The sequence below is a fragment of the Cheilinus undulatus genome, linkage group 11 (assembly GCF_018320785.1).
Source record: "Cheilinus undulatus linkage group 11, ASM1832078v1, whole genome shotgun sequence".
Taxonomy (NCBI): Eukaryota; Metazoa; Chordata; class Actinopteri; order Labriformes; family Labridae; genus Cheilinus; species Cheilinus undulatus.
Window position 1 is genome coordinate 42,293,225 of NC_054875.1, and position 26,793 is coordinate 42,320,017.

General features: G+C 40.4%; 1 protein-coding gene across 1 annotated transcript; it reads left to right on the forward strand.

Moving 5' to 3' along the window:
• Positions 1 to 11,744: 11,744 nt before the first annotated feature.
• Positions 11,745 to 26,670, forward strand: olfml3a (olfactomedin-like 3a). The gene is made up of 3 exons (XM_041799781.1): positions 11,745 to 12,033; positions 15,031 to 15,352; positions 24,077 to 26,670. Exons 1-3 carry the CDS (start codon positions 11,923 to 11,925, stop codon positions 24,859 to 24,861), a joined length of 1,218 nt encoding a protein of 405 aa, XP_041655715.1. The 5' UTR covers positions 11,745 to 11,922; the 3' UTR covers positions 24,862 to 26,670.
• Positions 26,671 to 26,793: the final 123 nt, after the last annotated feature.

The following is a 26,793-nucleotide window of genomic DNA, read 5'->3' on the forward strand; positions in this document are numbered from 1 at the left end:
GTCAGGGAAACATGTGGTGTGTCCCATTCTTCATGGATCCATTACGCAGCAAATTTTGCAATACCCATCCCTAAATGGGCCTCAAAAATACATGAAAGCCAACAACAAATGCACAAGAGACAGACAGAAAAGCTCAGTGATAAAAGAAAAAATACAGATTTCATCGCCTGTCTCACTGTGTGTACCTAAATCCTTTTCCATGAGTGTTTGACTGAAGGAGACGTGTAATTTGATCAAACATCTCATATAAAAGTCCTCCAAGCTCTTAACTTTAATGATTTCTTTTGTACCTGACACCCCTCCAACTGAGGTTTTGTGAATTTTCCATCTGCCAACACTTTAACTTTCTAACATTATAGGATCTTATGAGGTCAAAAGTGAAAGAAAAAATGTCGTTTTCAGTGATTATTATTGTAATTTTACATTGAAAGTGGTGGGCTCCGTGGGACCCCAAACAATGAGGGTATCAGGCCAGTCAGAGCAGAAAAAGAGAGCAGTAATATCTTTAAAACCTCAGGGGATCTTTTCTGATCCAAACCGCATCGAGCCGAGCTCACTGACCAGCAGAACTGAGAACATTCACTGTTGGACCGTGTTTAAGAACAAGTTTGAGATGTTTGTGGTTCCTGAGTATTTCTCTTTTCTGCTACTTTAGAAACCTTTTAAACTGTGATTTAAGGGAACAGAGCTATAAAACAGCTACAGTTTCTTTTCACGTTAATATTATACCCTTTAATGAATGATGAATATGACAGGCCCTTAAATAAAAAACATTATTAAAGATTAAACTAACATAGTTGATGACATTTTTGTGTTGGTGCCTAACCCAAAAACATTATATCAGAATATAATGTTGCAGGTCTGACAGAGACGAGCCATTTCTTCTCTATTTTAATCTGCAGTGCAAAAAATCCTCAATATTTCTGCCAAAAAGTAAAAATAGGAGAAAGGTTTGACTTGAGAGATTAGCTTCTTTCAAGCCTAATTTCCAAAAAGGTCGGGACACGGTGTAAAATGTAATTAAAATCTAATTCAATGATTAGCAAATCAGACCCATAGTTAATTCACAATGGAGCATGAACAACATATCAGATTCTTTTAACAACAGTCTGGAAACATCTAGGAGGTAAGGATGCCACTTGCTAGAATTTTGAGAGAGGAATATTGTCTCATTCCTGTCTCATGTAGGATTCTTGCTGTGTAACAGTCCTGGGTCTTCTTTGTTTTATGACGCGCTAAATGCTTTTCCATCAATGAGTGTCTGGACTGCAGTCAGGCTGGTTCAGCATCCAGACTCTTCTACTGTGAGGCCATGCTGTTGTGATGGATGTGGTATGTGGTTTTGCATTGTTGTGCTGAAATATGTGAAGCGTTCCCTGAAAGAGATGCTGTCTGGATGAAACATATGTTGCTCTTCAAACTTAATATACTTCTCAGCATTGATCGTTCCTTTCCAGATGTGTAAGCTGCCCACGCCACAGTCACTAATGCAAGCACATACCATCAGAGACACTGGATTTTGAACCATGCATCTGATAACAAGCTGGATGGCCCCATCTCCTCTTTAGTCCACAAGACACGATGCCCATTTTCCAAAATGAATTTCAAATTTTGATTCATCTGACCACAGAACAGTTTTCCATTTTGCCTCAGTGCACTTTAAATGAGAGAGTAGACAGCAGTGTTCTTGGATTGTACTGATATATGGCTTCTTGTTCGCATGATACAGCTTTAATTTGTGGATGGCAGGGTGAAGTGTGTTGCCATACAGTGATTTCTGTACAGGTTCCTGACCCCATGCAGTGATTTCCAGTACAAAATTATGCCTGTTTAAATGCAGTGCTGGGCCGAAGATTACCAGCATTCAGTACTGACCTTCAGCCTTTGGAGGTTTCTCCAGATTCTCTGATCTTTTGATGATGTTTTGTTCTGTAGGTGGTAGGACATTCAAAGTACTTGAAATTTATGTTGAGGAACATTTTTCTGAAACCACATTTTTTTTATTGGAGCTGTTGAAGCTCTGCTCATCTAAACTTTTGAGAGACTCTGCCTATCTAAATTTCTTCTTTTATACCCAGCCATATTACTGAACCATTACCAGTATACCAAATTCATTTCAAAATGCTCGTCTGGCTGTTTTTCATCAGTAACACTTACTTTTCCAGGCTTTTGTTGCCCCATCCCCACTATGCTGAGAAATGTTGTTGCCATCAAATTCAAAAATGAGCTAATATTTTTCAGGAAATGGTGAAATGTCTCTGTTTCAACATCTGATATGTTGTCTGTTCTTTTGTGAATAAAGTATGGGCTATGAGATTTAAAGATCATGTTAATGTTAATAAGAGTTTTCATTAACATTTTACCTGGTGTCCCAACTTTTTTGAAGTTGGGGTTGTATTTTCTTCAGTCTTCACCATCTCTTTTTATTTTTGCTCTCCACTTTAATAGCATCCTTCTTCTTATCTTTGGTCCTCTCTGTCTCCGTTCTCGTTGCTCTGGTTCTTACTATTTTTGGTTGATTATTGATTGGATTAGTTTTCTCGTAGGGTTTATCGTTCTTCTGTTTTGTTCATTTTTTAATTGATTAAAGTGACATATTTTACCCATTTTTGTAGAAATATCTCCTTAAAATGAGTCCAGTTTAAAGTAAAATGATATTTAATAAGTGAGATTTGTGCTTGTATGTAAGTAGTGTATCCTGCCCTTCATCCAATGACAGCTGGGTTTGACTCCAGACCCCAAACAGGATAATGAGTGTAGATTAAGCATGGATGGATTTAAGTAATGTGCACTTAAAATCTAAATTTGTACATGATGCAATGTGCAGCATCATTCTTTAACCACCTCCAGGGTTGGTTGAGGTCCTGTGTATCTGAAGCTGTCATTTTGGGTTTTACTGTCTAAAAGTTTGGGAACCCTTGTCTTAGACAAGAACATGCTCATCTGCTAAATCTCAGTTTAGCTCTGCAGCAAAATAAGTTACACAATGGGTTCACTGTGACTCATTTCAGCAGAGCCTCAAAAGGAAACGGATTTTCCTGTGATGCTCTTAAAACACATAAAGTCTGCTTAAATAACACACCTCCCGCTGCATATCTATGAAGTCAAGCTTGTGTGTTGGAGAGCACACTGGTCATTCTCTGAATGTGGTGAGGAAATCATCTCAGTGCAATCTCAGGTGTGTGGCTGATTAGCCCTGATAAGGACCAGGTGTGTGAAGCTTCTCTAATCCTGGGTTGCAGCCCTCTGTGCTGACTCAGACATCAGAGGCAGTGAAAGCATCTGCCTGTTGTCTTGTGTTGTTAATGAACTTGAAGTCTATTTGTGCGCACTTATATGTGAATTTTCTTAAAATTGTCGGTTGAAATTGTGATATCCTTCTCAGATAACTTTAAGACACGCAGGTCTGCAGTTGTGTTCCACTTTACCTTTGCCTTGTCTGATCTGTGTTTAAGACAAGAAGATGAATGGAGGTTGGGATCGATCACTTTTGCTATTTTTCATCTAGTCGGGAAATCCAAGTGCCAACTGGCTTCAACAACACAGGGTCGAGGAGATTTGTGGATCAAACTGACTGTTTGATCTGTAACGGATTGTCCGCTGCTCTTCCATGAAGACATCTGTTCATAGAGACAAATAAATCATGGTTAGATTACTATTGATCATACTTGGTATGTCACTCGCAGCTAGTTCACCATGTTTTTGGTATCCACGAGGACTGGGCGCACAAAAGCTCATATGTGATTGGTCAGTGCAGCCTGGATAACTATAAACTAAAAAAAGGAAACCAAAATACTCAGAGATATTTCAGTATTTTTTGAAGGTGGGTTGTTCAAGGTACTCTGCAATAGTAATGGCATTAGCCTCCAGAGATATCAGTGAGAGTTTCCCTCTGCATAGTTTAGCAAGTTTAGGGTAAAAATGTGCCAAGAAACAATGTTGGCTCAAACATACTCTATCACATAAATGATTTATCATTTCCTGATCAGCTGTTTGGCTGTGTGGGCTTCTTAAAGGGCAACACTCACTGAAATCACTGGTGGCTAATGCCACTACTATTACCAAGTTATATAATATATTTCTAAAACGTGAAATGAAAGCCTGTTTATTTCCCTTTTAAAAGGTACTGCATTTGTAAGGAACGTGCATTTGTGGGATGAGCAGCAGAGCTGAGTATGTGGGTTGCACCTACGAAAAATTTGCCAGATCTTCTCTGCTGACGCCAAACAGTTTATTCTTTGACTCTTGTTTGGTGGATTGGATGATTGAAGTCTGATGAAACAAGACATATTGGCAATTTAACAATTTATTAATTGAACAAACAGGAGCCTCCGTAGCGTGTGGAAGAACCACACACTGTCACAACAGTCTGGCACCTCCTCCTCATGCTGGTCACCAGCCTGGTTTCACACTCCCATTCTTCAACCAGCATTTGTCGCATGTCAGCCAATGTGGTTGTGTCGGTCACTCTGGCACCAACAGCAGACAGAGCAACAGAGATTCTGCAGTGGAAATCCCATGTCTCCAAATTCTGGGACTGAACTCTCACCCCCACAGAGCGAGGTTCATCAGAGACTACCTCCAGAATCTCAGAGGGGAGAGGACGGAAAGGCCTGCCAGCAGTCCTGAACTTAACCCCATTGGATCCCCACTGGGATCAGCTTAGGTGTGCTGCCAGAGTGAGTGACCAGGCTGGTGACCAGCAAGAGGAGGAGGAGTCAAACCCATATATGGTTCTTCCTCATTCTAATGAGGCTGCTGTTTGTTAAATGAATTAAATGTTACATTTCCAAAACATCATGTTTCTTCAGATTTCAATCATCCAGTCAAGGGAACAACACCAAACAAAAATCAATGGCAGAATAGGCTGTTTGGCATTTGCAGAGAAGATTTGGAAGATTTTTCAAGCACTAATTTGTAACAAATGTCATCCAAAGAGTCTTAACAAAATAAGAAAGTCTAAACCTAACAATCTTATCATTTAAAGGCTGAACATTTATCGACCAGGGTTCAAATGTTTATCCAAAGAGAGATGCTGCCATCTTGTGGACAACCCTGCAAACCACACTCACGTTTAAAGTAAATGTAATAATGGGCTTTCTGTCTTGTCCTGAACAAATGGAATCAATCAGACCAGCTTTCAAACAAATGTCTGATAAACAGTAACGCCCTCTCATCATCCAGCAGCCTGCAGCTAAAAGGTTACCAGACTTCAATAAGTCGATGCTGAGCAGAGCGTAATGAATCCTAGATGATGCTCTGCCCTTTGATCACACCACAGCACTCGATGGAGGGATTAGAATGATAATTAATAATAGATTAAAAATCCTCAATGAGTGACAGGCAGGGTGGGACATGTGCTTCAAATCAATCCAGCTATAAAAGAGGGTATTAAAGGGGATAAAGTTTAATTACTCATGTTTATCATAAATTATGATTGAACCAAACCTCTGGGGCAGAAAACTGCACATATGAACACAGAAACAAATCTATGATTTCACAGCCAGTGGCCCGTCGATAACCCCAGCTCCAGACAGTCAGCATGTTTCAAATCAGCTCAAACTCCAGGTCGCCCAATTCAAATCTAAAAGCAGCACTCTGTTACCATGACGACCTCCTAAGTCTGTCTGTGGACACAAAAATAGACAAAGGGGGTCTGGGGTTCAGTCCAGGACTCGGGTAGATGACAGTGGGTAGCGAATGATCCAAAAAATAAGCGTGATTAGAGCTCGGTCATCAGGCGGCTGAAGTGTCTCTAACTGACCCTCAATCACACTGATGAGAGCCAAACAAGCTGCAAACCTTCAACACAAACTTTTCTGACTTTGTCAAGTGTTTTCATCAAGTGTCTGCAGGCTTGGTGGTCCACGGTTTGAACTCTGGAGACAGAGAGTGGACTGGAGAGCGTCTCTTTGAAGTGACAGCTGATGGTCCTCACTGGAAAGTCAGTAAATGAGAGAAGAAGAGGCCTGAAAATATTGCAAAGAGATATGAGATGGAGACAGAGAGGTAAAACTGACAAAGAGATGCAAAAAGAGCAAGAAGAGATGTTAAATAACTGAAAAGGGGCACAAGGAGACAACAGAATGATGCAAAATTTACCACACAAAGGGTTTTAAATCAGTGTAAAAAGGTGACAAAAACTCACAAAGAAACCATAGATGCATGAAAATTCAGACATAAAGATGTAAAATGGCCAAAAATCACAGTAAATCAACTACCAGGCTGCACAAGGTAGCCGTAACTGATGCAGACTGACCAAAAAAGAAGACAAATATTAATATATGGAGAGGATAGATATGAAAAGATGTATAATTACTACAGATTGTTTTAAATAAATGCAGCAGCTGTCACAAAATGATGCAAATTGCCACAATAAGATGTAGTATGATTTAAAAAGAGAGGCATAAAACAGTATTCCATCTTTATAAATTGTTCACAAACAGACATACAATGATTAAAAATCAAGACAGGTCAATAAAAACACATGAAATAACAGAAAAAGAGATACAAAATTTACCAAAACAAGACAAATCATAGCTACAAATAGCTGTAAATCCCCACAAAAAGACAAAATTCATTTTAAATTAAAGCAAAGCATGAACAAAGAAATGCAAGACAACCATCAGACAGACAAAAAAAAAACATGGGATTCAAAATGACATGCAAGCATGGTACATTTACAACAAAGACAAAAAAATGACCATAAAATGGTGTAAAATGGAAAAAGAAACCTTAACCAGCCTCAGAGAGACTCTTAACTACCAAATGACCAAAAGACAACAAAAATACATACAAATAATTCAAAAAAGTAAAAAAAAAGACACACAAAGCATCTTCAAAAAGATAAGAAAATGACCAAAAAAACCCCCCCCCAAAAAACAACTCATACATATATACCACCAATAAAACTGTCAAATGACTAAAAGCGGAGCGTAGATAGGTTGGTGGTTAGGTTGGTCCAACGTACATGGTCGGCCTGCTGCTCCTTTCCAGCATGTCTCTCCCCCTCTCTCTAATCCCTCTTTCCTACTCTATCTCTATCAACTGTCATCTCTAGAAATAAAGTAAAAAATGCCCCAAAATACATCTAAAATGACCAAAAGAAACACGATAATTACAAAATAGAAAAGGTCCTAGAAGGTGTAATCAATGTTTTTACTATACAAGTTGTTAAGAAAGACATATAATGACCAAAAATCAAGGTGAGACAATTGTAAAGATCTATGAAAAAAATTCAACATGACCATAAACAGACAATTCATAACTAGAAACAGTAAACGTTAAGAAACCATGGTAAATTCACAACAAAGTCACATAAAATAGCCACAAGTGATGTACAATAGTAAACAATAGACATTCACCTGCTGCAGAGACAAACATGATAACTTTCAAAAGTTGTAAAATGACTTAAAGAAGACACAATTTACCTAAAATCGATGCAAAATGTCAACAGAGAAGCAATTCAAACTCAAAAGATGCAAAAGTCCATAAAAGAAGAAAAAATGGCAAAAGTAAATCAGCAAATGACACACAATGAAGCAAAGAAAGTGTTTAAAATGAACCAAAAAAAGACCCCAAAAACATAAGGTGACTACAAAGATGTACCACAAAGAGGCATTTATAACATTTAATCCATAAGAGTGTTTGGCAAAGAGATATATCATGACCAAAAATCAAAGTTTATCAACTGTAATGATAGATGAAATGTCCAAAGGTAGGCACCAAATGACCAAAAACAAAACAATCATAAATACAGTTGGAAAATCTGCAGAGAAAGATTTCAAAGGAAGACAAAAAGTCAGCAAGGAGACACAAGGCAACCCCAGAATGACAAATCTGCCAAAAGGGGAGAGAAAATGTCATTGAAGTATGGTACATTTACAACAAAGACACATAAAATGTTCATGAAATGGGAAAAAAGATGTTAAAGAGCCATGATCACCACCAAAAGCTGTAAAATGACCAAAAGAAGATGCAAATAAATTAAGATAAATAAAAAAAGTCAACAGGCAGACACAATTAAGCCTCAAAAAGACACAGAAGTCCATAAAAGAAGAAAAAATGATAAAAGTAAATCAACAGTGATTGAGAAATGGAACAAAATGACTGAAAGGTAACTACAAAGATTAAAAATTACCACAAGGTGATATTAAAAAAAAACATTTAATGTTTAGGAACTTTAGTCAAAGAGATGAATTATGACCAAAAATCACATTGTATGTATAATATAGCACACCATAACTACCGATAGTTTTAAAAATCATCACAAGAAGACAAAAATGAATCTAAATGAATGCATAAAGTCAACAGAGACACAAGGCAAAGTACACAAATTCCACAAAGAGACGAAAAACAACTTGTCAGTCCAAGTTTATCATCCCAGATAAACAGTTGAAATAGTGCACAAGTACTGGCAAGGAACACAGTTCTCCCTCTCCTCACCAATCCCACACATTATATCAAATACTGGCAACATATTTGCGTAATTTGCAGTGATTTTTTGCAGACCTTGCTCTCTTTTGGTTGAAAATATCTGAAGATCAAGACATTTCTGTACTTTATGATGCCACTGATCATTAAAATAATGGAAATTTAGCATTTAGGAACACATGGCATGTAAAGGCTAGGAAATATTTACATCCTTAATAAACAAAAATGTTTCCAATTACATTTGTTCAGTTTAGACAGTCTTTATAAGTAATTTCTGAACATTAGAAACAAACAAAAAATGCTTAATATTGGGTGTCTAGGAATTTTTTTTGTTGCCGTAGTATCAAGCAGGCTTCAGTGTGGTTTCATTTCTACTAGGATCAAATCAAAATCCCATTTTGATTTTGTGATAACCATTTGTTGTTTCTTTGTGGAAGGACAATTTATAATATACATTTTAACTTTAAATATTGAGACAACATTTTTGGTCCGTATTTCCCGTCCATCTTGTAAATAATCCTTTAAATAATGACTCTTTTAAAACAATCACATCCAGAGAAGCCTGTGAACCCAGAGGTGAAGGTCACATGTCAGTCAGTGTGATGGTGTGTGTAATTCAAACCCTCATGCACTGTTGCTCCTGCAGATAATAAAACTCTGCTCACTGCTCACTCACATGAGAGAAACACAATCTCCGTCCAAGAAGCAGAGAATTGTTATTGACTAATTCAGGCAGTCAATGAGGAAGTGGAGCTGAATGCTCCGGCCAATCATACGGATCAACTGTGAGCAGCAGAGAAGCTGGAACAAGCTCACCACTAAGGACGGCTTTCAGAGATGCTGTAACAAAAATCACAGAGGTTTTCAGTTAGCTCTTCAGTTAGGTTCTGTCTCATTTTTCTAACCTTACTTCCTTACATTACTCCTCCTTTTTATGGGTTGAAACCCAGCATCTGTAACTACTTCTATGCACATAAATGACTGGTTGCTCTTATTTTCTCTTTAAAAATGTATTAAGGCTTATGCCTCACAAAAATAACATTTTATTTAAAAAACAAAAAAACTTTATAAAGTATTAGAATATTGTGGAAAAGTCCAATTTGCACTGTTTTTTTTTATCCTTTATTCTCTCACTCTCGTTCAGTACACACAACCACAATCATGAGGAAGACTGCTGACCTGACAAATGTCCAGAGGACGATCACTGACATTCTCCACATGGAGGGTAAGCCACAGAAGGTCACTGCTGAAAGAGCAGGCTGCTCTCAGAGTCTGTATCACAAAATAGTCATGGAAAGTTGACCAGAAGGGAAAAGTGTGGTAAGAAAAGGAGCACAAACAACAGGGGTGAGCTCAGCTTTCAGAGGATTTTCAAACAAAGCAGATTCAAGAACTTAGGGGAGCTTCACAAGGAGTGGACTGAGGCTGGGGTAAGAGGATTACCCCATCACACAGACGGGTCCAGGAAATGGACTACAAGTGTCGTTTTTCTTGTGTTTGAACCACTTCTGAACCATAGACAATGTCATCAGCGTCTCACCAGAGCTAGGGAGAAAAAGAACTGGGTCATTGCTCAGAGGTGCAAAGTCCTATTTTCAATGTTCCATATCATTTGGAAATCAAGTCCAGAGTAAAAACTGTCAGCCATCTACCAGGAGATTTTAGAGACCTTCATGCTTCCATCTGCTGAGAGGCTTTATGGAGACGCTGATTTCCTTTTCCAGCAGGACTTGGGGTGTCCAAACTTTATCCACCTAGGACCACGTACATAGTATATGTAAGAATGGTGGGGCCATTTTTGGAACTAAAATGTTTATTTCACTTTCTACTGAAATCCAAAAAATCCAAAATTCCATCAAATTTAACAGTTTTAGTAATTTATTGATTCTGTTGATGAGATAGAGGTATCATAAAAGTATGTATCAAATATGATACAACAGGCTTTAAGGGGTTAAGATATGCTTAGTTATTGAATGTGCCTACATAGCTAGTTAACAGCTGATGAGGCAAAGTGACAGTCATTCTCAGGATTTTTGGAAGGCCCTTCAGGTTTCAGGGGGCCCTGTTTGGCCCTGCCTACCACTTGCTCTGGTCCTGAAAATAATTGGTGCTGCTGTTTGCTGCCATAATGCATCAGGGAGTTATATATAAAGATTTTTATTTTGATTGATAATATGTTTACCATCAACACTGTTGTCTCAATTTAGTCACAAAAAACACGTCAATAAATTCTTCTAGTAAAAATGTTTTTTTTACAGTATTAGTGTGGTAGCATTGCCCTGTGCTGAAACTACAAAGTGCAATACAGTCAAGCACAAGCTTCATGTCCAGATGTTAGCAATATTTCATTTTATTTCTACAGTTTGCTGCAGGCCAATCATAAATGGCCTCATTTGGCCCCCTGGCCATAGTTTGGACGTCCCTGCCCTATGGTGTCCCAAACCAATTATCTAGAAGAGTAAAGTTACAAAGTCAGATGCAGAATAAAGGAGGAGCTGGGGTGGAGGAGGGTTGTAAAAAGTGGCTTGAAGGAGGGGCAGCAAAGCGTAGCCACGAGAGCAGTTTGAATATGGCAGCATGACTGCGATTTGCCAACAGAGTGAAACAGCTTGCTGTCAGCTAATGAGGGTTTGCGTGAGATCAGTTGATCTCAATTATATGGCAGCACTTGTTTCTATGGCCTGCCTGGATTTACTTTAAAATGTAAAATGTAAGAGTCCATTTTGTGTAGATTTGGTTTTGGTGTGCCTTGAAATTTTGTCTCAATCTTCGGTGTGCATCGGGTTAAAAAGATTGAAAACAACTGAGCTAGAATATATGGAAGTGTATCTTTTTCAATGATATGACAAGAACTGTTTCAAGATATTTTAATGTGTTAATATGCACCTGTAATCAGAGCCAGAAAGACTTTTGGAACCAGGCGGTTTCTTGTTTATTCATGTTTTTAAAATCGGCAGTTCAACATGGGTGTGTATGTGACTTCTGATGCTTCTGCAGCCAGCCTCTAGTGGACACTTGAGGAACTGCAGTTTTTTGCACATCTGCATTGGCTTTATCTTTTAGCCGCAAAGGTTGTGGCTTGCTTTTTTTCTTTTACAGCGCTGAATAAATGCTCTCACTTTTCAGTCCTTCCTCCACCATTCAGAGACTCTTCAGTGCAACATTATTATGATAGTTTGTGCAACAAGCACACAGTGAGAGCAGTACACTCAGTCTCTGAGGACAGAGAGGGGTAAGAGGCTTAAGGCTCCTCCCTGAGAGTTTGTGAAAACATTCCAGCAAAGTGAGAGCAGTCAAAGAATCAGAAACTCTCACAGCGGCCTAATACTCTCTCTATCCTTCTCTTCTCTTTGCGTATGAGCTCACAGTGCACGCAAAGGTTTATAGTTTAAATGTAAAGCTTTGAGGACAGACCTGCAGAGAAGAGAGCAGACCTGAAGGATCCTCTGACGGACAAAGAGACTCAGCCATCCCATTGATCGGCTCACAATGAAGCCGGTGTTAGTCCTCCTTGTCTCCACTGCCTGGACTTTGACTGGTGCTCAGTATTACTACCAGGGGCTGATGGATTATCTGGAGAACAGGCTGCTGGCCATAGAGGTAAGAAGACATACAATTTTAAATGCCACATAATTCATCAAGAAAGTGCAGATCCCCAAGTGACTCCTTAAAGTCATTAAAAAATGAGATATTCTTGTCGTCCTGATTGCTTCTTCCTCCTTTTATGTGAATTTAATATCTTAACTAATGCAGTCCAATTAATGCAATCTCTGCTCAGCTCATCAGCTGTGCACAGGCCTCAGGGGGGGCATCAGCTGATGCATGCAACACGCAGTTTCTGTCCGACAACACAACAATTTTCTCCAGCGTTTCAGACAGTGACACATCCGTAATGAGTACAAGCTCAACCTTTTTGCTGCCATGGCATCAAGCATCCTAACAGCCTCGTAGAAAGACTGAAAAATTGTAGGGAAGGTGCATTACAACAAAGAGCCTGAAGGAAGGGGTGAAATTACCAAGAATCCAGCTTTGAGCTTGAAAATTGGATGATAAGACAGCAAAAGTTGTAAAGGGGAAATGTTGGTTTACAGCGTGGCGTGAATGCAAGAGTAATTTCTGCAACTTCTCATTTAAATAATTCTTCTAATGTATTCACTGTGAGTTTATTTTCAGAGCTGGGATTTTCCTTTTTCATCAGTTGTGTTTCTGCAACGCAAAAATGGCAATCTTAAGGGGGTTACCAGCATGAAATGAATTGTCTATTTACAGCTAAATCCCACTCCCCTCGCCCCCCGTGGCTCCCCTCCGGTCTCATTTCCAATCTGCTGGCTCCGCTCCTGCATTGATGTGAACACAGAGAATCATCAGCAAGTTTCCATTCAGCTTCCATTTCCACTTTACCACGGGGCCACAGAGAGCAAAGGGAGAAAATGAAACAGAGGAGACAGAGGAGAGGTCTTTGGTTATTACATTTAGCTCTGAATGATTCACCTGTCAACCCCATGGTGACGGTAACAACCCTGATCAGACTTGTCTGTTTGGTCATTTCATAATACTTTAATTCATGCACATACCAGCTGGAGTCTCTTATGATGAGGACAAGACTAAGGTCTGACCCTATGTATCCCCTTTGGCCTCAGCATTAGGACTTAGCACCTTGATTGTGTTGCTGCTTTTCATAAGGATTTAAGTCTCAATATATGCACACACAGAGGAGGGGGTGGAGGTTGGAGCAGTTATAGTAATGAATACCGGATCAGCTCCGTTTCTTCATTAGCTCTCTCACCAACAGTTTTAAAGTGTCCACGGCATCTTTTTAATCTTTTATAACTTCCACTTTGGTATTGTTTTCTGTAAGGAGAGATGCTGCTTCAAGTGTCTGCACAATATTGATCTCGCAAGATTGATTTTTCCACGAAAAATCTCATGGCATTTTGATCTCGCGAGATCTCTTGGCGCGAGATCTCGTCACACCCCTACTCAGCATACAAAGACGTTTTGGAAAATGCTATGCTTCCAACTTTGTGACAACAGAGGAATGCCCTTTTCTATTTCAACATGACTGTGCCCCAGTGCACAAAGCATGGACTAAAGAGTCATTAGATTAGTGTAGATGAACTTGACTGGCCCACACAGAGCCCTGACCTCAACCCCATCAAGCACCTTTGAGATGAACTGGAACAGAGATTGTGAGCCAGACTTTCTCGTCCATCATCAGTGCCTGACCTCATAAATGCTCTACAGGGTGAAAAGGCTCAAATTTGCACAAAAACACTACAAAATCTTGTAAAAAAAACTTCCAAGAAGAGTGGAGGCTGTTAAAGCTGCAATAGAGGGCCCAACTCCATATTAAAGTACATGTATACAGTATTTGAATACAATGTCATTGCAGTCCCTGTTGGCACAAAGCATCAAATGTAGAAAGAATTGGACGAACCCTGTGTGACGTCAGCCGTCTGCTTACAATAGGCAGATTCAAACTGCTCTTGAAGCCAAACCGCGGCGGCTTCCATATTGAAATCACGGTCTTGACCAAACAGCCCACCCACTAAGCTCGATTTCCCAGTTAGCTTGCATTCTGGTTGACAGAAACGTAGCTTCTATCTGTCAATCAAATGAGACGCACCAGTCAGTCCATAGTAAAGTTTTTCCTAAATATGATCTAAACCATTGTGGTACAAAAAAATTTACCCCCGTACAAAGAGAGCACATGAAGACATTAACTAATGAGACACATTTGGTTTTTTTGAACAAGGCTGTAAGCTAGTTTATTTCTAGTGTAAAAACAGGCTTTTGAACTTGTGTTGTGTACGTGACTTCCAGAGTTCCTGGAGCCAACCTCAAGCGGACACCTGCTGTATTGCAATTTTTTTGCACTTCTGCATTAGCTTCATTTTTCAGGACCGGAGGTTGCTGCTTGGTGCAAAGGTTAGATGGCCAAATACTTTTGTCCATGCAGTGTATTTGATGGATTAAATTTTGGCGGTCATAGATGGCCCTTTTAAAATGTTATTCTCCATTCATCTATGACAAAATCACACATTTTGAATCTATCCATTTCCTCTGGTGTACTCACTTCTGTTTGGAAAACCGCTCAGGTGACCCCTTTATATGAGGGTGGAGATACCAGTGATTTTAGTAACTACTGGCTGATATCCAAATTACCCTTTCATGAACTGCCATTTTGATAGATCAGTGTGTAAAAGCTGGACAAATTCATGATTGACAAAAGGTGTCCCCTAGGATCAATACTGGGCCCTAATTTAATCAGGATCTATAACAATAAGGCTGGATTAGGTGATATCGTCTGCAGACATGCTGCATTAACTTTAATCTCTGGACTCTGTCACTCTGCTCTTAGATACATAACTGGAAGTCCACTGTATACAGTCTAACAAAGACGGTTGAATTCTCTGACATATCTTCTTATCCATAAACCACTGATTGGATGCAACACAGGGAAATCAGAATTGGAAAGTGCTGGAGGGACAGGCTTAGTGACAGGCTGATTGATGTTGTAGATGTTGGTTTGGTGGTCTGCACAATAACCATTACAAACCTAATTATAACTCTTGCATTGCTGTCCTTGTCTCATAGGACCGTATGCAGTTCTGGCACGATCAGTCCCATCGCTACCACACAGAGCTGCAGGACTTCAAAAAGCTAACAGCCGAGGCCATGGACGCTCTGAGCAAAGAGCACAGCTTACTGTTCAAAGACCTGGAGGGAGCTTCTGCTCGAGTAGATCGGGTGGAGCGGGAGATGGACTACGTGGAGACCCAGACTTCTCCTCGGGCCTGTGCAAATAAGGCAGACAAGGTAGTGGAGCAGGGAGCCTGGGGACTGGAGGAGAGCAGAGGAGAGGAAGAGGAGGAGGAGGAGGAAGAGGAGTGGGAGGAGGTGCAGTCTAGAGTCTCTGGTGAGCTGCAGGGAAGTACATACACACCTTCTCTCTCTGCCTGGTGGTTGCTTTGAGCTCTCTTTTTCATTCATGACAGCCCTGAAACAGCCAGACTTTATACAGTAGCTCAGTTTGTAAATGCACATCAAAATCAGGAAATATACCACCTCTTTTTCAGGGTTTCTGTCTTGGAAAAGCTGCTGGAAAAGTGGGAACAAACAGAGCGCTGTTACAACTCATTTAAGGAAGAGCTTTGAGTCAGTGGACGTCATGTTTTCCAGGAGAAATGTGGCTTGATGCAAGTCATTTATTTCAGCAGAGCCAATCCTCTGTTTAAGCTGGTGGAGCAGAGAGTTTGTCTTTATAATCTGCAGATCCAGAGACGTGCTGCTGCAGACAATGCTGAGATAGAGGGGCTGCTCTGAGTTGTTAGTCAGGTCATACAAGGACTTATTACCCTATTAAGCCATGATTTGGTTTAAGCTTGTTATGAAACGGTCTGAAATTTATTCTGATGCCTTTATATGAGCAAATAAGACCATCAGGATGAATACTCACTTTAAACACAGTTATCTTTATGACCTGCTACCTTCATGATGGGGTCGGTGTTAAAGGAATAAAAGGAAGTGCTAATTAGCGCAATCCTGAAAACCTTTGTTGACATTCTCTCTGATTATTTCACATTGCTTTTTTACATTAGCATCAGTAGTAACAGGATCAGCCCATTACATCTGCTTCATCTACAAACATCAGCATCACGTTTACTTTCAGTATCAAAACTATGAAAGTGAATGAAAGAGCAGTTTAACTGCATTCCTCTTAATTATTTTTAGCATCCCTCTTTTCTCATTCTTCAGCTCCCTTTTCTCTCCTCCTGAATCTCCTTCTCTTGTTTTCTGCCTCTTTATCCTCTCTTTAATCATTAAATCTCACTGTTCTACTTTTCTGCATCTCCTCCTTCTCTCTTTCTGAACCCCCCTCTTCTCTCTCTTTGCATCTCCTTCTTCTCTCTTCCTGCATGTCTCTCTTTCTCTCTCTGCATCTCCTTCTCCTCTCTTCCTGCATCTCCTTTTTCTCTCTTTCTGAATCTTCTTCTTCCTTGACTCAGTTTTCTCTCCTCTGCATCCCCATCTTCTGTCTTTCTGCATCTCCTTCTTCTGTCTTTCTGCATCCCCATTTTCTCTCTTCCTACATGTTTCTCTTCTCTCTTTCACATCCCTCTCATCTCTTTTTCGGTTTCTTCTTCTTCTCTCTTCCTGCATCTCCTTCTTCTCTCTTTCTGCATCTCCCTCTTCTCTCTTCCTGCATGTCCCTCTTCCCTCTCTCTGCATCTTCTTTTTCTCTCTTCCTGCATCTCCCTCTTTTCTCTCTCTGCATCTCCTTGTCCTCTCTTGCTGCATCTCCTTTTTCTCTCTTTCTGCATCCCCCTCTTCTCTCTTTCTGCATCTCCTTCTTCTCTCTTCCTGCATGTTCCTCTTCTCTCTTTCTGCGTCTTCCTCTTCTCTCTTTCTGCATCTTCATTTCCTCTCTTCCAGGATCTCCTTTTTCTCTTTCTGCATCCCCATTTTCTCTCCCTCTGCATCTCCTTCTTCTCTCTTTCCGCATCTCCCTCGTCTCTCTCCCTGCATCTCCTTATTCATTATTTCTGCTCTCTGCTCTCTTTTTCTGTATCTTCTCTCTTTCTGCATCTGCTTCGCTTCTTTTCTTGCATCATCATTTTCTCTCTGTCTACATCTCCTTATTCATTCTTTCTGCATCTCCCTCATCTCTCATAAGCATATCCTTCTTCTGAACCTTTCTGAATCTCCCCTCTCTCTCTTTCTGTATCTCCCTCTCTACTTCTGCCACTATCTATTGCTTTTTCTATAAAAATAAAGATTGATTAAGTAGATGCCAGTTGCTTACTTTTGAAAGTGTATTTGGTCCCCTAAGGGTCCCTAAACTCATATCAACTGAATCTCAGGATGTGTTGAGCCATGATAGTTTCACTGGAAACACTTCCTGTGTGGCTGGGAAGGAGCCAGAAAATGGCTCAGCCTTTAATGTCTGGTCTTCAAATATACCCTTTGAAGGATGATGCCTAAATTGGGACAAAGCTTGTCAGTAAGAATGTTGCAGTGACATTTAAAGAGTAGAGACTATTAACAATCCAAATACATCCAGTCATGCAGATTATTTGAAAAGCAGACATACAGAATTAAGAAGAAAGAATAATCAAAACAAACACTTGGCAAAATGATTATATCAAACATTCCTGTAGACTGTGCATTTCTAATTAAGAAAAATATTTTTTCCTGTTTTATATTCTGAAATTGCTTAAATTGTCTCACATTTGTGATATTTATAGGTGAAATTCAGGTTGTCCATCCAAAAACTGTGGCTTGCTTCCTCTGCTTGTGAAGTCTCTGGTCTCGTTCTAGAGAGAGGGCAGGATCATGAGACTGACAGCCAGACTGGTGCAGTAGTGCAGTGTTAGTCCGTCACAAGGAAGAGGGAGCTGAGATGAACAGGAATGAGCTTTGGGTAGTGACTGAAAGAATGAGATTGCAGATACATGTGGCTGAAATGAGTTTCCTCTAAAGGGTGGCTGGGTTTAGAGATACTGAGTGAAGAGCTTAGACCTCCTGAGGGACCTCAGAGTGGAGGCGCTGCTCCTTGGCATCAAAAGGAGATGGTTTAGGCTTCCTCTGGTGTGGGAACACCTCAGAATCCCTCTGGATGGGATAGAAAATGTTGCACGGATGTGGAACGTTAGGGTCAACTGGAATAGCATGGTGCAAGGAGGGCCATGAATATTCCTTTGCATTGTTTTTGCATATCATGATGGCAATGATTTATAATTCTGGTTTAGACTATACTACAAATGCATGCAGGACAGCATGATCAGGGACAAGATGTGCTGCCTAGTCCACACTCCCTGCTCGTATCCTCTCAAAAGAAAGCTCCTCACTTTATCTTTTATGCCTACATTAATCAAAAGATCAATATATTCACACTTAATTGGTTCCAAAAGATAAATCCCTTAATGATCGATCAGTAAATCCCTTCAGTGGTGTTTGTGCAAACTCCCTATACAAAGCAACTGAATAAAATATTGATTTCTTTATTACTCTCGCTGACTTCAGTCAATAACACATAAATTCAAGGATCATATGGTAATATAAAAGAGGCTGTGCTTGGAATCTGAATGTTGCTCATGGTTTACATAACCAAGGCCGACTTCTCTCATTCCGACATTTTAATATAAAGTGGATCGTTTTATAACGCAGAGCAAAAGCCTTTCTATCACTTTGTGTGTGCGTGAAATCTCCTCTTCATTCCTGAGCTGCTGCAGAGAGGAAGCTGCCCTGAAGCTGTGGCGATAAACTCTGAGCTCATGTTCGCAGGACTGAGCTCTGCACACAGTGAGCCATTGTTGAGGTCTGTGAAGTGACCCAAAACAAACCTCAGCGCATTGTAGGGAACCCTTTTCAGATTTGCAAGCAGGATGCTGATTTTCGCTGCAGGACAACGTCAGGGGGAGCATCCTTTGTCTGTGTATTTTAGTCAAAGCTCTCGTATTAACCTGCCTCCTTCTGCTTAATGTCTCTGTGCTGCACTAATTCTTCCTCTAATTATGAAACTCTGTGTCCTATTTCCCTCTGACTGCTCTGAATTTGCCTTAATTTGCGAGCCAGATATTGACTGCTGCAGGCTGCTTGATGTTCTCTAAATGTTAGGTTGCAAATAACATTTCAGCTCCATAATGGCAATCCACTGAATCATGCTAATGGAACCAATTGTGTCAGCCAGGGGTATAAATCAAAATTAAATGAGGATAATCATATTTACTTTACACCTGGTAATTTTCTTATATTATAGTGTCATTTTTCTCAATTATGTGATCCGTAGTGACGCATCCAGAGCTGAACAGGAAGATTTTAGGCTCAATTTTGGGCCTGATTTTTCCAACCCAACAATCAGGTGGTGCGTGACCTGATTTAAGGCTCATCACAGCTAGTGGGTGACTGTGGCTCGATAGGTAGACTCTATTATCTCTCAACCTGAACATCACAGGTTTAAACCCTTGCTCCTGCAATCAATGCATGTCAATGAGTCCTTGGGCGAGACACTAACCCCCATTTGGTCCCACTGCTGCATCAGTGAAGTGTGAATGTCTATGAATGGGATAACTGATAGATAATGGACATGGCAGCCTATGTAGGATCTGCAGTGTAAAAGCACTTTGAGTTGAAAAAGTCTTCCACCAGTGTTTGATTGTAAATATCAAATAATTGAATGGAATGGAAGGAGGGTTTCAGGTTCAGGGACCTCAGAATTTCATCTCTTCTGTTTGCAGATGATGTGGTTCTGTTGGCTTCCACAGCTGGGGGACCTCCAGCAGGCATTGGGGGTGGTTTGCAGCTGAGTGCAAAGCACCTGGTAAGAGAATAAGCACCTCCAAGTCTGAGGCCATGGTTCCCTCTGGGTTGGGCATGAGTCTTTGCCCCAGGTGAAGGAGTTCAAGTATCTTGGGGTTCCGACTTGCGGTGCAGTGTCAGCAGTGTTGCAGGCGTTGTACAGGACTATCCAACCCTCACCTATTGTCAAATATGAGGATGCAAACGGTCAGGATGAGATTCCTCAGGAGGGTTTCTGAGCTCAGCCTTAAAGATAGGCTGAGGAGCTTGGGTCTTCTTTGCATCCAAAAGAGCCAGTTAATGCGGTGATCAGGATGCCTCCTGGTTTCCTCCCTCTGGAGGTCTTTCAGGAGCATCTAACTGGGAGGAGACCCCAGGGCAGACTTAGAACTTGCTGGAGAGATTATATATCCAATCTGGCCTGGGTGCAACTTGGAATCCCTCAAGAGGAACTGGGAAATGTTACAGGGAAGAGAGATGTCTGGGTTGATTTACTTTCCCATCAACCCATCTTCAGGTAAGTGGAAGGAGATGGATAGATGGATGGATGGATGAAAAAATGCCAACTGCAAACCATTGACATAATGTGTGAAGGGGGCACATTTGTGGTTCTTAAGGATCCTGTAAGTTGTGACTCATTCAGGTTTAGCTTTTCTTAGGTACATTTAGGGGGGTCTCAGAGGAAAAATGGTCAGGAAACACTGCCACAAAGTGCTTAGGTTGTAGCTATGATGACACTCTTTGACCCGCCCCCCCAATGGTCTGTAGACAATATTGATGACAGGGGTGATGACAACACTTGATGAGCGATCACAATCACATTGGTTTTGTGGCCAATCTGTCAGCAAAGACTGGACAAGACTTTTTTTTTTGCAAAGTCAGACATGGTGTGGTTCCAAAGATATAAGAATTGTGCTGTCTGAGGCGACCTTTAGTGAAACAAATTAGAAAAAGCTGACATTAAAATGGTGTTTTCTCCTCCTATGTTTCTCCTATGGAGAAACGTGAAAAAGTCACCATATCTGGTACATTCTACTGTGCATCCTTCAGATGACTGGTCCTTCTCCACAGAAAAGTGAATTGACTGCCTTTACTTTGTAGATATTAAGAGCACACATAAAAGAAAACCTTGCCTGGAAGTCATTTAATGCTAGATGCTGGATTCACCAGAAGATAAACTCCCCTCTGTTCCCAGAGGTATAAAGCATCTCTCACACAATGATAGCTGATGATTGCTGATGGTTCTGAGATTGCAGCTGTGAAATTGTAGCTACAAACAGCAGGTGTGTGGTCTCACGGTTAAGCCGAATCACCTAGCATGTGCATTTAGAGAATAATGATGTTGAAAATCTGTTGAAACAGCCTTGTGTCTGTGTTTTCCGCATTTTTGATTTTAAATAAAATTTGAAAATGATCTAGTTAGTAGTCAGCCTAAGGAGGCCTTTAAGGGTCTGTTACTTGGCTTCAGATCTTCTATATCTCTCTTTAACACTGACTTTTCTTGACAGAAAATTTAATAAAACATCCTGAGGTATTAATTCTGAAGTTTAAACCATGAAGCTCTAATCTGTTCCGTCAGGACTGAGAGGTTATGCTTTTATGTGATTGACAACAGCCTGACAGCAAGAGTTTACAACCCCAAACTCTCAATTTATTTCAGTTCACACGTTCTGTTTCTGAGTTGCACCAATAAAAACATCAACATGGACATTTTAAGTCATGCATCAGTTTACTAATGAGGAATAAGACACACACTGTTAATCCCCAGGGGAAATTCAGTTTTTACGTCCTATTGACATGCACTGAAACAGTGGTTCCCACCTGGTGGGTTGGGACCCAAAGCTGGGTCACTAAGATCTTTCCAGTGGGCAAAAAGTCTATGCATGGAATCCCCAAGTAGATATACAGTCAATTCACACATGTATCATTTATCAAATAAGTGTTTCTATGATGAAGTGTAGTTTGGTAATGTGAGGGTAAGCTCACAGTGCCAAACTCAGTGAACAGGCTAATGCAAAGAATTAGGCAATCTTATTTATGTGGTTATGTAGGTTGCGGTATAGATTTGCTGCTCTGGACCTGCTGGACAATTACCCAGTTGCCCTAATGGTTTATCCAGCCTTGAGCCTCATATACATCTATCTGTAGAAATCATGAGATTTTTTGATGCACTGCTATAAGAGGAATAAAGTTCAGTCTGTGAGTCTCATATTTATGTTGAAAAGTGGTTGTTTCTTAATGCATTAAGTTGTTCTCTGATGGTGAACACTGCAGGATAGAAGAATCCAACAGAGAGTAAAAAGACAAACCCCATTATGACTTTATGAAGTTGCTGAGGCAGTTGAATCTGTAATGACTTATATGCTGCAGACACAAAGACCTTAGGGCCACAACCAAGAAGTCTTGGGGAGAAAGGGGACTGGTGACAAAGCAGCAGCATGACATAGCATGGTTTAGCTGGTTAGCTGATAAATGATTCTTGGCTCACTGCCCTTTAAGCTTAGATTAAATGAAAGGCAAAAGACACGATGTGGAGATAAAACAGGTTTAATCTTGTATTAGAATGTTGTATTTTTATGTAGAGAACAGAAAGACCAAGCTATGTTTTTTCCATTTTGAACAATTTTGAAGAACACTTTTGTTTTAATGCATCTTCTGATATGACTGATTTGCCTTAGAGTCACAGGATAACAATACACACTGATCAGCCCCAGTATTTTGACTGCCCCTGCAGTCTCATACAATCCATTAAAAAAATCTCTGTTTTTGACAGAACTCATTTATCTTTTTTATATTGCTGGGAAAAATATGAAGTCATTGTTGCAAAAGTGAAGCATGATCAACCATTTTCCTCTCATTTCCATGCATGCACTCAAAATGTTCTCTACCTACGCCCGAAACTTTCAGTTACAACCAGGTTTTCTCTTTTTTTAAACAGATAACACATTTTTTGGTTTAACGTGACTTCCACTGGTATAGAAAGTACCCTAAAAAAAATCAACCCACCTAATAGCTCATGCTGTCTCTGTTACACTACTTCACACAGACACACATATATGTATGGAGTCACTATTGTTGCAAAACTCAAGAGCACATCTGTGTTTTGAGAGAGCGTCAGTTACTGATTTTGTGTCATGATTTTATTTCAAACTTTCTATTAAAAATTTCCTTTGTGCTCGGCGCCGGTAGTCGAGCGGTTAAGGCGCGCCATGTACACAGGCAACCCGGGTTCAAATTCGGCCTGTGGCACTATTTCCTGCATGTCTCTCCCCGCTCTCTTTCCTGTTTCCAACTTTATCCACTGTCCTATCTAATAAAAGCCAAAAATAAATCTTTAAAAAAAAAATTCCTTTGTGCTCAAAACTGCCCCTTTGGGCTTAGATTTTCTCAGATTGTGCTAAGGGAAAACTTTTCTAAAAAACTGACTTAATATTGAAAGCTGAACTTCAGCGTTAGCATAAACAATCTAAATGCGCAACAGTACCTTGCTGTAGCAAGTTCGGCCCACCTCTCTCCCTTGTCAGTTTGATCATGTTTGCTATTACTGCCATGGCTGTGTTTGTTGTGCTTCCTCCTTGTATCAGCTTGCACCCTGATTGGCCACTGTTACTTAACAATCCTGCCTCTATCTGCTCAGCTAAGTGATTTATTATCCTAATATCAAAAACATTTGATTTTTACAGTGTCAAAATCCTCTTCTGAGCAGATTGGAGAAGGTAGAAACACTCTTAACACTCCTTAAACCACAGGGAAATATATAAAGACAATCTTTAGAGCCATCAGATAACAAGGCCTTTGGTGACTAGTTGGACGAGGGGAACCGAGCTAAAAACAGAAGGATTATCCTGTAATGTGTGTCAGGTTTTATGAGCTCCATCTTGTTTGATTTTATCATATACTGCGAGACAAGAGAATCATTTGTACTGATTTACACCATGAGACTAAAATCAACCCCAGCTCTTGCAAAACTCTCACGGTTTTATTCTGACTGGGGACATTCATCTGCCTTTGAAATGACTTGAAATGTCTTTTAGTGTAAGGACGTTATAAGATGACTACTCCTTGTTGGAGCTTTTCAATGGTTTCACTCAGCACAAATCTCTACTAGCTGACTCATCGGCTATTCAAGAGATTAATAACTGTAAAAAAGAAGAATAACATCTGGTCTCTTTCACAAAAAGTACAGGAGGCCTTGGAAAACTTTGTCATTCGGTTCAGCCAGAAACATGACAAAAACCTTTTGGCACTAGACAAGAAAACAATCCACTGCAAACATGTTCATCTGAATGACTTTCTTTAATCACTAAAACATAATTCTCCTTTTTGTTTCCTCTCTCTTCAGACTGTGTGGAAATCCTCTCTGGCATCAGATCAGTGAAGATCCTGAAGAGAGTGGGCAGCCCTAAGGGCATGTGGACCAGAGACCCCCGATCATCAAAGGTCTACGTCTTTAATGGGACATCAGGGGAGAGCTTCTACCAGTTCAACTCTGTCCGGGACTTTTCCAGCTCCCCTGGCATCTCCGGCAGCAGACAGATCAGCCTTCCTTCTGAATTTAGCGGTCCTGGCAGCGCTGTTTATAACGGCTTTTTGTACTACATACAGCAGGATGATGAAATAGACGTACAGGTGGTCAGATACGATCTGATGAGAAGCTTTGTGACGGACATCGCCATGTTCCCAGTGGAGAGCAAAGCTTCTGTTTACACTCTCAACCCAGAGACTGTTGCAGACCTTGCGGCAGATGATGAAGGCCTCTGGCTTCTTTACGCTGCGAGCGACAGTGAACCAAACATCCAACTTGCAAAGATGGACCCTGCCACGCTGGATATAGAAGAAATCTGGGACACCCGATGCCCTAGGGAGAACGCAGAAGCAGCTTTCGTCATCTGTGGGACCGTCTATGTCGTTTATAACACCCGCCTGGCTAGCCGGTCTCGGGTTCAGTGCCTTTTTGATGTCAATGACATGATAGTCAGTGAGGAGGCTCCACTGTTTTATTTTCCCCGGAGATATGGAGCCCACGCCAGTCTGAAATACAACCCTGAGGAGAAGCAGCTCTACGCCTGGGACGATGGATACCAAATCATTTACAGACTGACTATGAAGAGGAAACTGTTGGTCTGACAGCAGAAGAAGCGTTGATATATTTTCAGATGCAATATAAAATCATGTTAAAATAGTTCAAAGAGAAGTCTGCAGACTCTTCATTTACAAGAGTGTGTGTAAGGAGTGGATGTGACGGATAATTTGCAACAGACAGAAACAGACTGAGAACTGTGGGGGTCTTCCCACACTGAAAATATTATCAGTGCAATTACACTGACTAAGTAAAAGTTAATCTGAATAAAATTGAACTTTTAAGAATCAGTTAAAGTGAAAATCTTTTAAGGTGGATTATAGCCCAGTTCAGACCAAGATTTTGCAACAAGATGAAACTTGCAACTCTCTGAAAACCTGTCAGTTCACACCGGTGCAACTGCTAGAAATAATGCATTGTTTTCACTACTGGTTAAAGTTGAATGTATTACCTAGTATAGTGCTGTGCATCCTGCTTACCTGCACAACTGATAGAAGGGAAGGAGTGTTTATCAGGCTGATTTTTACGTTTTCTGTGTAAAAGGTTTATTACAAGAGATAGATGTCCAAAATTTCCAAGTATTGTTTAACTAACAAGTTATTCTGCTTGCCATTTAAAGCCTTTTTAAAACATTTTTTTCATTTCCCATTGTATGGTTGTTTGCTTGCAGTGTCCAAAGACCCAGTGTTTGAGACACTGAATCTCAGGCAAATCAGCTGACCTGACTGGAGCTTTGACAGATAGTTCACACAGATGCAATAACATGCTAAAATAGTCTTTTTGCATTGCAAATCTTTAGTCCAAACCACCCAGCTTCACCGGTCACAGCTCATTTCTAAAACACCAGCAACCTACAAGAGTTTTTCTTTCCAGACAATATATCACTTTAGGGGAGAGGTGTTTCCAGCTTGGATTGCATCACTAAGAACTAGCATGCTTAAAGCAATGAACAAGGGCCAATATCCAACCTTGTTTGCTTGCAGTTGCTGTAGTAACATCATTTAAATAAATAGGTAAGAGGTTTATTGCAAGACAAGGAAAACTGGTGGTCCATTATTATTAAAGGAGTTAATTGAGGCGTTTTTTCTAGCCAGTCCAACTGGAAAGGAGAACCTGGGGCAGATGCAGACACTGGCGATGTATTTTGGCATCTCTGGGTGATTTTAGACAGACACGGTTCTGGTTCTGGCTCTGGTTCTGTTCTTGGGTCTAAGAACCTTGGTGCTTTTTGGCTAGCCAGCCCATGTTCACACCATTTTAAGAGGAACCAAAGTGGGAGGATATGATGAGCATGTATCACCATGTCTTTCTTGCTGTCCAGGTATTCCTTCTTCTATTTCCTGAGTTAATTAATTAGCTATTTGGTTAGTCCTCAAGTTCGTCATATAACTCGATCTTCCTTGTACTTCTCTCCAGCTTCACCAGGAATTCTGTTGATATCCAGATCACAGCCAAATATTTTGTCTCCTCAGCAGACCACTTTTCCTCCATTTTCTTCTCATCTTCACAGCCTAGAGTGTGATACGCCCACTGATGATGTTATGGTTCCAAAGAAAGAACCAACTATTTTTGGTTCCAACTGAGAACCAACTTTTTAGGTTCAGAACCAATTTCTTTTTTAAGTTTGAACATGCTGATCGGTTCAAAATTAGGTTCAGGACCCAGAACTAGCATGGATAGCCAGTCTGAAAGGCCTATAATTAGCCTTCAGAGTAGTCATAGGTGTTTTGATGGCCTTTCTCACTGGTCTCCTTCTTGCAAGGTCACTCAGTTTGTGAGGACGTCCTGATCTTGGCATATCTACATGAATGGATGTAAATGGACTCTGGGGGATGTTCAGTGTCTTGGAAATATGTTCTTTTGTCTTCATGGTGCAATGGTAGCCAGGACTACTTATTAACCAGTGACTGGACCTTCAAGACACAGGCGTCTTTATATTACAATCAGTTGAGACACATTCACTGCACTCAGGAAATCTC

Excerpts from the sequence above, each read along its gene's own strand:
- olfml3a (XM_041799781.1), top strand. The coding sequence starts at position 11,923 with ATGAAGCCGGTGTTAGTCCTCCTTGTCTCCACTGCCTGGACTTTGACT. Across the intron at positions 12,034-15,030 it reads ACAGGCTGCTGGCCATAGAG|GACCGTATGCAGTTCTGGCA; the intron begins GTAAGAAGACAT and ends CTTGTCTCATAG. Across the intron at positions 15,353-24,076 it reads GGTGCAGTCTAGAGTCTCTG|ACTGTGTGGAAATCCTCTCT; the intron begins GTGAGCTGCAGG and ends CTCTCTCTTCAG.